This window comes from Thunnus maccoyii, chromosome 22 (assembly GCF_910596095.1).
Source record: "Thunnus maccoyii chromosome 22, fThuMac1.1, whole genome shotgun sequence".
NCBI classification, from domain to species: Eukaryota; Metazoa; Chordata; class Actinopteri; order Scombriformes; family Scombridae; genus Thunnus; species Thunnus maccoyii.
Window position 1 is genome coordinate 14,955,899 of NC_056554.1, and position 15,562 is coordinate 14,971,460.

The following is a 15,562-nucleotide window of genomic DNA, read 5'->3' on the forward strand; positions in this document are numbered from 1 at the left end:
CAAAATGTTCAATATCAGTTAAATAAATAAGATGTTATGAAATTAATAATTCTAGGAATACATACAGACAAAATATATAACCATGAAATTGTGAAATTATCCAATATTTTATTTAAAACTCAGCTTATTATTGGGTCAAGTTTATTCATTGGGTAATTTTTATTACAAAAGCTTTGTCTGTCAGTAAGGACAAGTGAGGAAAAATAGTGTTGCAAAGAGAAGCAGGATTATTTCACAATTCCACGTCCATATTATATATTTGTCTGTATTTATTCATATGATTTATTTCATAATGCTTATTTATTTGTGTTTTGTTGAACATGGAAGGATGGTGTTCTCTGAGTAGAGAGACACCATCTATCCTACATTTTCAAATGAAGAGATATGATAGAGAACATATCGTTGCTTTAACTATAGATACGTCTTGTACTCACAAGCTGCTCATTCCACTTTAAAACAACTAGAAGCGGTTCACTACTGCGCTTTGTGTTTAATTACAACAGGTACAGATTGTTTTCATCACTGTATTTTATGAAAAAAGTTCAGTATTTACCTCATGAGTAAATACTGAACTTGAGAATATAGCTTCCCAGTATTTATACCACATGAACTGCATGAGCCAAAAAGGGATTTTAAAACTTGATCGTCTCATTGAACTGGGAGATTTTAAACTTTTAACTTACGTCACACCTATTTATGATTATGTCTGATTGTTTCTTCTGCGTCACTCAGAGATCTGTGGAGAGAAACGTACCTGAGCGTGTGACACTCAAACATGGAAGGATGGTGTTCTCTGAGTAGAGAGACACCGTCTATCCTACATATTCAAATAAACTATAGATACGTCTTGTACTCACAAGCGGCACATCCCACTTTAAAACAACTAGATGCAGTTCACCACTGCGCTTTGTGTTTAATTACAACAGGTAAAGATTGTTTTCATCACTGTATTTTATGAAAAAAGTTGAGCTGGTCCTCACAAGACAAGAGCAAAAAGAGAACCAGTGTTTTGTTGATAAAGCTGATACAGAAGAACTTTTGATACCTCAGGAGTAAATACTGAACTTGGGAATATAGCTTCTCAGTATTTACACCACATAAACCGCATGAGCCAAAAAGGGATTTTAAAACTTGATCGTCTCATTGAACTGGGAGATTTAAAACTTTTAACTTACGTCACACCTATTTATGATTATGTCTGATTGTTTCTTCTGCGGCACTCAGAGATCTGTGGAGAGAAACGTACCTGAGCGTGTGACACTAAAAACACTGAGGCGGTCGTCATTCAACAGCTCCACAATCATTTCCTGTCAGCTCAAAATCATTTTATTTAACAATATGGAAAACACAGCCCATTAAATGTAGCACAGGTAAGTGTTCAGAAATGCGCCTCACATGACATGTGAATGTATTAATTCCCAATAAGTGTGTTCCCTTCCTTACTTTCAACTTACAATCAGCACAAATACAAAGAAACCTCGTGTCCAAAATTAAATTTCTCTGCGTGGTTGTGGCCTTCACAGCTGGACGTACAGTACTTCTTACAGCAGAGTCACTCCAACTTCACCAGCAAACAAACTACACACTGTTGCTTTCTGGCGTTACAAGCTACACGTCCCACTGCACCAATAACACTTTCCTCAACAATGTGTTTTCTTAATGGCAAAAATAATTAAACAGACATTTACAGAACCACAACTGCACTTTCAGAAAGATATTTTTTTTTACAAAATGTAAATGTCAACTTAGAAAGTTTAGGCTGAGGTGCATAATAACTAAGAAATTACATAAAAGTCGGCTGCACCTTGTCTATTGTTATTATTTACACAAATACAGAGAAAGTGCCATGCTTTAGTTTGTGACTAGACAACAGAGTAATGTCGTATGTATGGTGAATCTCAACCCTGTTAAAATATGCAAACAGGTTATTCACTGGCATTATTCAAACCCTTTAATGTGTAGCAGTACTTATTAAACTTCAAAATGTTCCATCCTTCAAGCTTTCTCCACAGCGTTTAAATGTATTATGCGGGGAGAGGGTGTATCAGTGTATCAGTCCAGCAAAATGAAGACACGCCGTCTCATGTCCAGGTTAGGATTTGGCAGCTCCCTTCGACACCGCCAAGCCGATGAGGCCCGCTAAGCCGGCCACACCGAGACCGATTCCCCCGACGATCGCCATGCCGACCAAGCCATCTAGATGACAACATGTGAGGGTCAGCAGTCTGGATTTATTCGCTCAAACAGCAGAGTTAAATAACCTGACCTGAGCGAGCAGTTTATTCTGTCTTACCTTTTTTCAAAGCCTTGTCGATGAGTTTCTCCATCTCCAGAGCCTGCTTGTTCCCCGGCTCGTTCCTTAGAAGAGTCCGGATGTATTTCAGAGCTTTTTCATATTCCTGGAAGAAGAACAAGGGGAGAGGGAGACAAAAAAGGAGTAATTCAAACAAAAATAGAAAATACTCTCAGATGTGTGCACGGTTTAATATGAACTGATGTTATGGCTGTAAATGCTAAATTAGTTAACAAAAACCCTACATTAGTTAAAAAACCCTACAATGTAACAATGTAGATGTAATCATCTGTAATGGCTTCAGAAATGCTACTCACTTTGAGTCTGTAGTTGGCCACTGCAAGGTAGAACAAGAAGTCGCGGGAGTCGTCCTTTGATGCTTTCTGAACAAGCTCTAAAAGACAAAACAACGACAACAACAACAACAGAGAGTTATGAAAAAATACAAGTTAATATGTTACAGCAGTCATCACTTTACAAACAGTGGAGCTGCTACGTACATTGTGTGATATTTACCAGTAAAACCATTCACAAAATTCAAGTTTCTACTGTTCTATGCATTAAACTGTTTGTACAGAAATTGTTATTCCAAATATTTCAATTCAAATCCTTCTGAAACAGCATCCAGTAGACCAAATATACAACATCAAAAATAAATATAATCACTATTAAATACATCAACCAAGTAACGCTGAAACGACAAGATGATTTGATTTGTTTGTTGATTTGTTAATTGACAGAAAAATGAATGAACAACAATAAATGATCATCATTTAGTTAATTTTTAAGAAAAATGCTAAATGTTTGTAAATGTAAATATTTTTTGTTTTATTTTGGTAGTCTGTGATAGTAAAGTGAATATCTTTAGGTTTTGGACTATTGTTAGGACAAAACAATCAGTATATATATATATATATATATATACACTGTACATCTATAGATGTCTAGTGTCTGACCTTTACTTTGTTCAGTCAATCAGTTGGAAATAATACAGGGAGGAATAGTACAAGCAGAAACAGCCACAGTGAGATGTTTGATGAAAAGTTGCAGACGACCAGCACACCTCCAACAGGTAAACAACTTATTTTACTGTACCCTGCTGTGTAATGGAAAAACACTCACAGCGTGGCAGCTTGACTCCAGTCATGGCTCGGCATGACTACCCCCAAAACAATAGAAAAATGCTATAATGTTAGTGGAGCAAAGCAGTGCATTCGCACGCTGTGCGTGGAGCAGATGACCATATAAAGAAATCCATCACGAGCCGACATTGGCTCGGGCTGAAAGTAGAAAAAACAGTTGGAAACCGAGTGTTCAGAGATAGTCTGAAGCTGGTCCTCTTTGCTCACAGGGATTATTTCTACATACATTTACCTCATTATTTGACACTTTGGCCACGTTTAATATGAACATCTGACATTGTAACATTATATATCTGTATCTGCTCAGTTCCATGTGAATAATGGAGTTCGACAAGGCAGTATTCTGTCTCTTTCTTTTTAACATCTATATGCATGATCTGTCACTGCAGCTGAAAAGATGTGGAACAGGGTCTATAGTTGGCAATTCTATCATTAACCACCTCATGTACGCAGATGATTTGGTGATTTTCTGTCCATGTAGTGCTGGTCTTCAACAGTTATTGAGGATATGCTCACAATATGGTATAGATTTTAACATCAGATATAATGAAAATAAGAGTAATATTATGATAGTCAGAAGTAGAGAAGACAGAAAATTAGTATTTCCTGGTTTCTTCCTGTCTGGCATTGCCCTTGAGGAGTATAATGAGGCTAAATATTTGGGCGATTATATAACTAAAGATTTATCAGATGATGATGATGATGATGATGATGATGATAGGGACATTTACAGACAGTGTGGAAAGTTGTACGCACAAGCAAACATGTTGGCTCGCAAATTTAGTGTGTGTTCAGTAACTGTGAAGATCTCTCTTTTTAAAGCTTTTTGTACCCCACTACAGTGTATGCTGCCCACCTGTGGCGTTGCTACAGAAAAGGCAGCATGCAGAGACTCACAGTGGCTTATAATGACAGTATGAGGCTGCTGCTAAAAGCTCTAAGACGCTGCAGTGCAAGCTAAATGTTCATTAATGTTGGAATACCTACCTGCTCTGCTGTAATATGAAATCATATATGTAGATGTATGTGGAGGTTATCTGAACGTGGAACCACTGACATTCTAACCTAAATACAAATACCTGATCATTGTGGAATGCCTTTTGTTGTTTTTTGTTTTTTTTTAAGAGATTGTTTATTAATTTATTGTTTTTGTTTTGTTTTACACTTTGTATTTTATTGTGCTATGGACCCCCCATGAGTTGTGTCCTTAATAAAATCTGAATTGAATTGAACTGAACATATATATAACTGAAAACAAGGGAAAGCATAATAAGTCCCCTTTAAAGTGAAAACTAGGGCTGCAACGATAAGTCAATCAAAAGAAAATGAAATTGCCAACTATTTTGATAACTGATTAATCATCTCAAATCATTTTATTCAAAGTAAAATGTTCAAATTCCCTGATTCCAGTTCCTCAAATGTGAATGTTTTCTGGTTTATTCAGTCTTCTTTGGTAATAAACTGAACATCTTTGTGTCAAAAGATGACATTTGAGGACGTCACCTTGGGCTTTGGGAAATAGCGAATACATTTTATAGACCAACAACAACTCAACAACAACTTATAGATTAATTGGATAAATAATCAACAGATTAATCTATAATGAAAATAATCATTAGTTGCAACCCTACAGAAAACCACAGTTATGGAGGTGATTACAGATTATGATTTTAGTGTTTTACTTTTTATGGGACAGCAGTCTTTGGAGTTTACAAGTAGGAATTTAGCCATTTCGAGCACTAATAATATACTCCAATAAAACATGCATTTTTTAAAATTAACTTACCCCCCAGGAGTACAGTCCCCTTCTTGATGTCATCTGTGTATTTGCTCCTGATCAGACACCAAGCATATTCAAACTTTGTTTCTTTGGAGACAGCTCCCTTCGCCAGCTCACTGTTGTACTTCTTCTCAAATTTCTGTCAAAACAAAGCATGAAGCGACCGCAGAACTGAATTTGTGTAATAGTTAATAACAATATCAGGGCATGAAAGTAAAACAGAAACATGTTGCTTTGGGTAACATTACATTATACTAAGTGCGTGTGGTTTCGTAAATGTGACATTAATTGTGTAATCTCGGACTCTTTTTTACTATCAATCTCACATAATTACACATTATTCCGACGCTGTTGTCACCACGAAACGTGAGTAATTCTGTCAAAGTTAATAACGACGACACTGTGATCAGTTATTGATCAAAAACATGATCGTTAGCATTAGCTGGCTAAGTGACGCGTCACAGTACGCTCCGTTACGTCGCGTTTTAATCAAACTTTCCGCAATTATTAAGTGAAATAGATACTGTGAGCGACTCAATGTGAGTCGCTCGGGAGCTGATATGTATGTTTTATGTAAGGAAGAAGAGGTTTAATAACGTGAAAACTTACTAAAAGGTCTTCAGGGGCCACCACATCACTTAGCACAGCCTCCATGTTTCCGGAAACAGGCTTCGGAGCCGCCCACTCCTACCACGTGACATACGATACGTGACGTCGCTTTAGAGCTTTCTAGTAACGTCTGTCTTCTTCTTCTTCTTCTTCTTCTTCTTCTTCTTCTTCTTCTTCTTCATAATAATAATAATAATAATAATAATAATAATAATAATAATAATAATAATAATAATAATAATACACATAAACACTCACATATGTTTTTGGGAAAAAATGTTTTATTGTTTACCAAATTTTCAATGTTGCTATAACTACAGTTCCAGAGACATTGCAGGTAAAACATTACAGTACAACACTAAAAATACTAAAAAAAACCCTAATGTGGCTGTTGTGGCTTCATCAGTTCTTTGCCAGGTGGGCTGGTGAAAAGGCTAGCGGCAACAGTTCACTGAGGCTGGTTTCTTTGTAAGATCCATCTGGCTTGGTCAAGTATACAATCCAGTCTGTTCCAAACTAGTGAAGAAGAGAGAGTGATGCACAATTGTGAATACAGACATGAAAGCTATATAGAATAAGTACATGTACATTTTTTTCCCCAACAAACTGAGCTATGGGTACCACTTCTTTAAAATAAGTTGTAACTAATGGATTCATTTTGCTTTACTGATCAGTTATAATTCCATAACAAGAACAATTTGGGGGCTAACATGTTAAAAATCTCTCTGAATGGTGTTCAGCCTCCTTCTATATAGTTTTGCTTAGTCATGATTGAAAAAATTGACTTTTTTGTTGGCCTATTGAAGTTAACTTAATTATGATAGGAGGAAAAAGACAATACTCATATTAATTTTTGATATATTGCCTCAAATGATAATTTAATTTACTGACCAAAGCAGCCCTTCTTTATAGGAGAGTTATCAGATTTTACTGTGCTTGGTTATTAGTTATGTCAATGTTTAACATGCCTGTAAAATACAATGGCTCCTGCTGTACACACAGCCCAACCACTGCCTGCTGCAATATCCAAAGATGTGTTTGATATGGACGAGTAAGTGTTTCTTGTTTATAAACTCTACAAAATCTACTTTTATGAAATCATTTTTATTTGTAATTCAGTTCGTAAAGTTTATTTCTCTTTTAAAAAAGTGTAAAAAGTCCAGAAATAATATTTCAGCCTGTTTCAAAAGCAAATCTTCTGTCAAGTATTTTGTAAAATCAAGATTCTGCATCCTTAATAAGATTTTTAGGATGCAATTATCAACAGAATGTCTTGATAAGCTGTGACATTTTTACAGTGTATCATACTTATCATGAGATAATGATTGTCTGCACTGGTCATAAAAGAGGCGTCTCACCTCCAAAAGAACCTGTCGACATGCTCCACACGGCCCGACAAAGCGGTCTTTGATATCACTACAGACAGGAGAGGACAGAGGGAACAGATAAGAAAACGTGCTGCGTGAAACTTTTAATGTTAATGTCTCATCATGTCATTACTCACCATGTCACAGCGATGGCGGTGAACTGCCTGTGTCCCTCCACCACGGCTCTCTGGATGGCCGTTCGCTCGGCGCACACTGTCAGACCGTAGGAGGCGTTTTCCACATTACAGCCTGAAAATACAGAAATACTTAAGACACTGGACTCTTTCACAATTCAGACTCTTTAAAAAAATACTACCATGTAAAAGAAAAATAAATAAAGCACAGACGCATCATCAGCAAGCATCAAAAGTAAAAATTGTTAATATACATTGTTGAATTATTAATACTGAAGCATTAATGTGTACACAGGGTTTTAATACTATAGCTGGTTGAGATGGAGCTAATTTGAACTATTTTTTATACTTTTGAGTAGTTGAATTTACTGTGTGACAACACATCGTTCACCTCAAAATTTTTACTGATACAATAAGATGGAATGAGATAGAATAAACTTTATTGATCCCACAGAACAGATGCATAGTGAGGATAAGTAACTTGATATGAATAAGTAACTGGATGGACTTTATGAGGATTTACTATACACAAAATGAAGCATAAAAAACACAAAAATACGATAGTAATTACTATGTACACCAACATTAATAGTAATGAGAAATACAGTTACTATTATAGTACAATAGTATAGTACTTGAGCAAATTAATATACTTGATGGGTGTACTTCAGTGGTGAAAGACGTTTACTTTTCTTTGAATAAAAGTACTAAAACTACAATTTAAAATGACTCCATAACAAGTACTGCAATAAAAATTGTACTAAAGTAAACATATTATCAGTAGCAACATTTATTTAAAGTGTAAAAGTGCAGAAGATTGTCAGTGTAATATTATTGTAAATATTATTAGTGGATGGTTAATACTGAGGCATTCATGTTTGTGCAGCATTCAACTGCTGCAGCTAGTTGAGTTAACTTGTATTATTGGCAGTTTAATCTATAACCATGCATTATATTTTAATATGTAGAGTAGTATGCAATCAAATAAATGTAGTAGAGTAAAAAGTAAGTACAGTACTTGAGTAAATGTACATAGTTAGATTCCGCCATTAGTGTACTTAAAAAATAGGTTCACAATTTTTTCAAGTCTGTTTTAAAACAACGGTCAGGTGTCCATATGAACACTGAAAAGTTTTCCTCACTGTAATCATTCCTCCTGTTCATACTGGCTATTAAAAGATCCCCTTCAAATGTGCTTTCAAGGTAAGTGATGGGGGCCAAAATCCACAGTGTGTCCACAAAATTGCATCTAAAGGTTTATCTGAAGCTTATATGATGCTTCAGCAGTCTGAGTTAGTCATATCAAGTGGATATTTGCCACATTTACAGTCTTTTTAGCATCAAATTCCCTCTTTGTGTTTCCCTGTTGAGCTGTGGTGGAAGTATAGTAACAAAAAGAGGGACTTTGGCACTAAGAAGACTGTAACATTGAAAGATATCTACTTGACTTGACTTATTTGAAGCTTCACATTAGCTTCAGATAAACTTTAAAATACATTTCTGCACAGAAGGAGGACTGTGGATTTTGGCCCCCATCACTTACATTGTAAGTGCATTATAAAGGGATCTTCTAATGGTCAGCATGAACAGGAGGAATGATTATGACAAGAAAAACTATTTCAATGTTCATTTGGGCTCCTGACTGTTGTCTTAAGACAGACTTGAAATCTGTGAACCTGTCCTTTAAACCATAGGAAGCAAGAAGTCACCAGTTGGGTTATTACCTGTGATTATAGCGCCATCTGCTGTTAATATGGCAGCACCGACAGGAAAACGACTGTAGGGGCAGTATGCCATATCCCGGGCCTGCAGGCACTTGGAAACGAGCTCTTTTACTTTATCTACGCATTAAATAAACCACCATGAGTTAACAAGTCAAGGTTTGCTAACAGTTAGTACATCATGTGTCAAATGAAACGAAAAGTCTGCAATCATAAACAAGGTTGAGGTGGAGAGAAGTGGACTTGCCTGTCATTGCAGAAGAAGACGGTGGATAGTTTTTGGACTAATGTCACCTTGACAAACTGGAGCGTCATGTGATGGACAAATGGATGACAGGCTAATGGTTAATGTTTTAAAACTGATGTGGACTCAGTCAGCCAAGTTTGCTGACCGGAGCGAGACCAGCTGGCCGCGCATTGTTTACCTTCACGGTATTGGCCGGCTGGACGCAGCGTCATCGACCAGTTTGGGACTGAACTGTGACCGTATCAGATGGGACCAGCTGTGTTTTATCAAAGTTTCTCGCGAGAAAAACGGTTGTTGAACTAACGGTAACGATGACAAAACCACTATGCAGTCAAAAAAATTTGAAAATCACTTGGTTGCAACACGAGGGAGCTATATTATGACAATATAACGTCATATATTGACAAAAAATAACTGCACTACTAAGACAAAATTGCACTAACGTAGGACACAACTTACAAGTTACAAGTTGTGACATGTTACAGGAAATTTTCGAGCAACCGGGTAAGGGGGCAAACGGAAATCAGAAGGCTTCCGGTACCACAATCTTGTCCCATTTACATTAATGCACAATTTTATTTAAAATAACAAGAAATTTTCAAGCAAATGTAAAATAAATAATAAGACAAGCAATAGACAATTTTATATCAATATACAGCAATTTTTTTTTTTTTTTTTTACAGATTTGCACAACTTCCTGAGGTCAAAACAGTCAACACCTACATGAAAATAATAAAAAAAATAATTACAGTTGTTTTGAAAAAGAAAGGGTTGGGGGAAAAAACAAACAAGTAGTTTTTCTTATTATTTTTCTTAATGTCAACAAATCCAAAACAACAACAAAAGACCAAAACCAGCAGTGAATTGATCACACTAACAAATATTGTCTGTATGGCCAAAACCAGATAATTTGAGTTATTCCCACATAAACATCCTGCTACCATAAAGACTCACCAGCACCAAATGTGTGTTACAATAAACCTGTGTAACACATTTTTACTTTTTTTTGTTCTTGGGTAGTAAGTGTTATATTGCTTAAGTCTAAAAAGTATAGAAAATGACTGTTCAAACTTAACTTTTGTGACCAGGACAGTGATATTTTAAAAATGTACCTAATTCCAATGGGAAAATTGGTCACTTTGCACATTTTCATTCAGAAAAAACAACATGAATCACTGAATACGATGATGTGAGACTAAATTTGGGGCCTTATTTGTGAAAGTGAAAGTGATTTACAGTATAATCATAAATCTAAAAAAACCACTCACTCCTAAATCTTCTGTGGTGACTTTTTTTTTATATAACTTTAGTCTAAATACATGTTAATTTTGATTCATATGTTGTTTTTCTGACTTTATGTGAATGGAAATGTGCAAATTTGCCTGTTTTCCCATTGGAAATAAGTGAACTTCAAAATATCACTCTCCAGGTCACAAAAGCAAAGTTTGAAGGGAATAACAGTCATTTTTTATACTTTTCAAGCATAAGCATTCAGGAAATAATACTTACTACCCAGGAATGAAAACTCCACAGCTGAAAATAGTCCCTACAAATGCACAGTTTACTCCTGTTTGAGTAACATTTGATAAAGACATAGTACCCTGCTGTTTTAAGAAACTGCTTCATTTAAAGGATGAAACCGTATATTTGTGACCTGATTTGTGACAAAAAGGCTGAAGGAAATTTGGTAAGCATTGAGAGACAGACAACACATTGTCGGTCTTTTCATGGGATTTGTTGACAATATGAAAAATACAGAATAATAGCAGCTTTACCCTTTAACGCAAAGAAAGAAGGAAACAGTGATGCACCTACTTTAGATCAAACCTGAGATCCATGTATAGAAAATAACAGTCCCAAATAAAACTGTAGATTAACCACTGATTTTCACATTCAAAGTGCATAGTATTTTATCTTTTTTAAAGCTCGCAGATAATCGTGTAGATCATTAAACACTCCTACTCTGTCCATGCCTTACACATTCCCATAAAACTCTCTGTGCGTTGGTGCAGGACTCATTATCACGTAACACAGCAGCCCTTTGCAGAGTTTAACCAGGAAGGCGAACATTACAAACGTCTCCCACACTGCGTTCCAGAAAGCGAAGGTGTACAGGGTCTTATTGCAGTAAAGACCATCAGCAGCTGCAGGATCATAGTTGGGCTGGTAGATCGAAAAGATCCAGATGTCACCTGTATGTGGGTGCAGATGAGGGACGGGGGGGGGGGGGGGGGGGGGCAAAAACATTTAGTTGTAATCTGTTGTCCTTTTTTGGAAAGAAAAATGTCAGCATTTTCATACAAATAAAGCATCCAGGCTATAAAAGAGTAATCAGGATTTTGTGTGTTTTAGAAAAACTCTTTTAGCATTTTTTCATTTTTACCTGCCAGGATCCACATAGGGATAGACACGACTGCTAAAAAATGCAGACAGGCTTTGAGAACACCAGGACGCTGGTGTGGCTGAGGTGCATCTCTCTCACAGGGGAAGGTCACAAATTGGACCATTATCAGAGGTATTAAAGCCATCCCTAACAGGTAGTTGGGGATGTTCGGCTGCTGGGGGCAGTCGTTGAAATACACCACACCTGCAGTGACAGGAAATGTTTAGTTTCAGAACAGATGAGGGTTGTTGAAAGTCAAACATGTATTTGAGGAAGAGCATACTGACCGAAGATGGTTCGAGTCAGAATCACGACGGCAGCACATACTGTGGCAGCAACTAATAGAGTGAGATAAAACAAAACTTCAGATTTAAATCAGCAACTTCAGCCTAATTACAGGGAATTTCACCTTTAAATAGACGGCCAGTTAATTGTAATATAACTCAAACAGGCAGCAGATACTTTAAGTTGAGTAATTGGTATTTATGACATATTATGAGATGTGTTTGACTCCATATCTCACTACTTTTTATTTTCATGTAAATAGTTAAAACATTTTGTAACTTAAGTATGTTACAGATTTACACCCTCAGATACTTGCCTGTTAATGTCGGGGGTTTTGGTGGTGGGGGGTCCAGTTGAAACTTCCATACGATACCAGTAGTTACTGTCATGGGGCGGCGTGCAGAGGGGGCTAGAGAGCAAAACTCAGATTAGTTTAAATTCTCCTCCCACAGCTGCTGCACTGTAGACATGTTACACATGAACATAATATGGTCAAAATGCATGAAGGTGCAAAATAAACAGATAAAATGATTCAATTTCATTCGATTTTAAGCATGGCTCCTCTTTCATTCTTCATAATGTTTTCACATGACAAAAAACAGATTTTAAGGTTCTTTTAATTTATAAGGTCTTGCATGCACCACCTTGCGTATCTGAGCTTATTACACCATATACACCAGCACGCCCTCATCGCTCTCTCGATGCTGGTCTCCTGGTCATTCCTTCAGTTCGCTTCGGAGTATTTGCCTACCGTGCCCCCTTTTCTCTGGTATGGCCTTCCATTACATGTTAAAGAAGCACTGAAAACCTATAATCAACCTATATTTATTCACTACATTACAACCTCCCCTAAAACTAAGCCAGACCTATCACCTTTTAACACCTATTTAACATTAATTGTTTAACTTTTAATTTTCATTATTGTAAATTGATTGCTGTATGTTGTCGTATGTGTTCTTTTTAACTGTAAAATGTATTGGGGACCATGCTGCATGGTGATTCTGCACTTTAAATAATACTGATTGATTGATTGACATGTATTAAGAGTTCATAATAAAAACATCTAAATGGAACCAGAAGAGTTAGATTAAAGAATAAGAAATGTGAGAATCTGCTTTAACTGTGAGGGAAAACAAACAACAGAGACAGTTCGTTAATAGATTGAAATTCATGTTAGAAGCCAGAAACTGAAAGGGAAAAAAAAGAGAAGAGGGAGGGACATAGAAACACAGCATTGTCTTTTTTTTCTATTAATCATTAATGAGATGACAGGTACAGTATTGTTATCACAATCACTACCATCGTTATATAACCAACTACAATGTCTTTATTATATCCTCTTATATCTTATCTTATATCCTCTTATAACATTCACGCTCAATCTAAAAGTGAAAGCGAGTGTGAGCTGTTTATTAACTATGATATGACTTTTCTCACTGGAGAGTAAAATTATCTTGGATGATTTATTGTCAGATGAGACATCATTGATCTCTGTAGATCTCTCTTAAAGGTTAAACAGAGGGACTGTGCATGGCTCATTTAAGACTCAAATATATGCAAATGAAATGACAAATGAAAAGAACGAATCATTGACTTAGTGCACTGCTCCTAATCTGAATATTGTGTATTATTAGATAACTACTCAAGTAGTAACAGTGAATATTGATATCAAAGATATATTTACAATCGTAGAAACACTCATTTACCTGCCATTGCTGCTGCAGCTGACGAACTTTCCTCCTCCTGAACAATTTGTCAAATGACTAAGCTAAAAAGAGACTTACGGGAACAAGTGGGGATTTCTAACACATGATGTTTTGATACAGGGTTTGCCACTGAACAGGACGAGCGTGTTTACATGGTGCCTTTCACGTCAACACTGCGATTAAAGTGAAAGTAAAATGATTCCTTTAAAGGGATTTTATATGTACTGGATCTCAACCAAAATCAAGAACATTTAGAATCATTACAATTAAATGTGTTCGGGTTGAGATTATTAAGAAAGCAGAGTCAGAGAGTGAATTAGTCAGAATATAGAGCTGCTTTAGAGAATGAAAAATACAATACTGAGTCAAACATGATCCAAGTAATAGTGCATAAATTCATTTTCTTAATTCAAGTAAAGCTAAAAAAAGAAGTTTGTTTTCCCTCTTAAATTCCCCAAAGTTAAGAATTGCAGCTGGAGAGCGTTGTGTAAGAGACCAAAAGCAGATTTTTTTTACTTCAAATTGATTAAAATAGCATTTGTTTATTTTAGGCTGTAACGTAACCAGCATGTCAAAAACAGGCTTCAAGTAGAAGAGGCTGAGTGGTTGTTGTATGCATTTCCATTAACCTTGAGAAAAGATGAATTCTTCATCAAATAGTGTTATTAAAACATAACAAAATAAGAAAACAGACCTGATTTCAGAGTGCAACTACAGGGTTCTTATGGCAAAAGACACAGTCAGTGTTGCTTTTGATGATCAGGTATGAGTATCATTAATGTATGTATTATCAATGTTTCACCAGTTTACGTCTCTGAAGTACTGAGTAGTGCTGGAATAACCTGCTAAGTGCAAAAATAAGCAGCGGGCCCCTTCCTCAGTTTCTTATATAATTAGACACTTTTCTCATTTTAACACGGTCGTTTTCATGATTTTCACTTTTTCTAGCTGATGTAGGCTATAATATCACCTCTATAGACACTGAGTGGATTTTTTTCTTGTTTTAATGTTAACGATAAGTTAACAACTTATCATGTCATAAAGAGAAAAGTTTTCCATAATGAGATACGTTAATTTTGTGAAATAACAAGAACGTTTTGCTATATAAGAAGATAAAGTGGTATGTTGTTACTACAAGAAAAGTTTCTTATGTCTAGTATCTAGTAAAAACCAGAAAATTATGTCATTATAACATGAAATTAACTTGTTATAACATGAAAAGGATTGTGTTAAGACAAGGAAAGTTTCTCGTTATAACGAGAAACTGAGCAAATATGTGTTTATCGTGGTGGCAGCAGTACACATGGCAGCCTTGTTGTATTTTCCTCAACCAGCACTCCTTAGCTGGACGACTACCTGCCCAGTTAGTTTGTGGTAAACACAGATTTATTGAGGAGAAGGCACAGTGAGCAGTAAGTAACAGTAAGATCACCTGAAATAATGAAAGTATTAAGATACAACAGCCATCTCAAGGCCTGTATCCTTTTAGTTTATATTGTGCTTTAGTGAAGTACCAAACCTCAATAAAAAAACCATGTTCCTCTGTTATGTATTACACAAGACCGATCCGTTAATATGTGCAAAACAAAAAGTGAAATAACTCATTTTGTCAGTTTATAATTACAGTCTAGCTTTCTTGGACAGTATTTATTTATATAATGACAAAATGATGTGTCATGTCATCACAATATTGATGTTTATACATGATTATATTGCATCCCCTGCCCAGCCCTTAACACACTGAAAGAGCTGATTACTAACTTCTCCCAGGGGAGGAGACATTTATGACATTAATTTAGTGTATTGATCGCAGATAAAGTAAATGTTTGCACGTTTCTCGCACCACTGATGCTTAAAATCAACCATATACACACATGAGCTCATATACCAAACCA

General features: G+C 36.0%; 2 protein-coding genes across 2 annotated transcripts; both read right to left on the reverse strand.

The window, feature by feature from the left end:
• Positions 1-1,303: 1,303 nt before the first annotated feature.
• fis1 (fission, mitochondrial 1) lies at positions 1,304-5,931 on the reverse strand. The gene is made up of 5 exons (XM_042400935.1): positions 5,825-5,931; positions 5,222-5,354; positions 2,611-2,687; positions 2,294-2,399; positions 1,304-2,196 (listed from the first exon to the last, which is right to left on the reverse strand). Exons 1-5 carry the CDS (start codon positions 5,867-5,869, stop codon positions 2,093-2,095), a joined length of 465 nt encoding a protein of 154 aa, XP_042256869.1. The 5' UTR covers positions 5,870-5,931; the 3' UTR covers positions 1,304-2,092.
• Positions 5,932-6,085: 154 nt separating this feature from the next.
• On the reverse strand, positions 6,086-9,807 carry zgc:103586. The gene is made up of 5 exons (XM_042401194.1): positions 9,294-9,807; positions 9,050-9,166; positions 7,329-7,440; positions 7,183-7,240; positions 6,086-6,340 (listed from the first exon to the last, which is right to left on the reverse strand). The coding sequence occupies exons 1-5, from the start codon at positions 9,298-9,300 to the stop codon at positions 6,227-6,229; spliced, it is 408 nt and encodes a 135-aa protein (XP_042257128.1). The 5' UTR covers positions 9,301-9,807; the 3' UTR covers positions 6,086-6,226.
• Between the last annotated feature and the right edge of the window lie 5,755 nt (positions 9,808-15,562).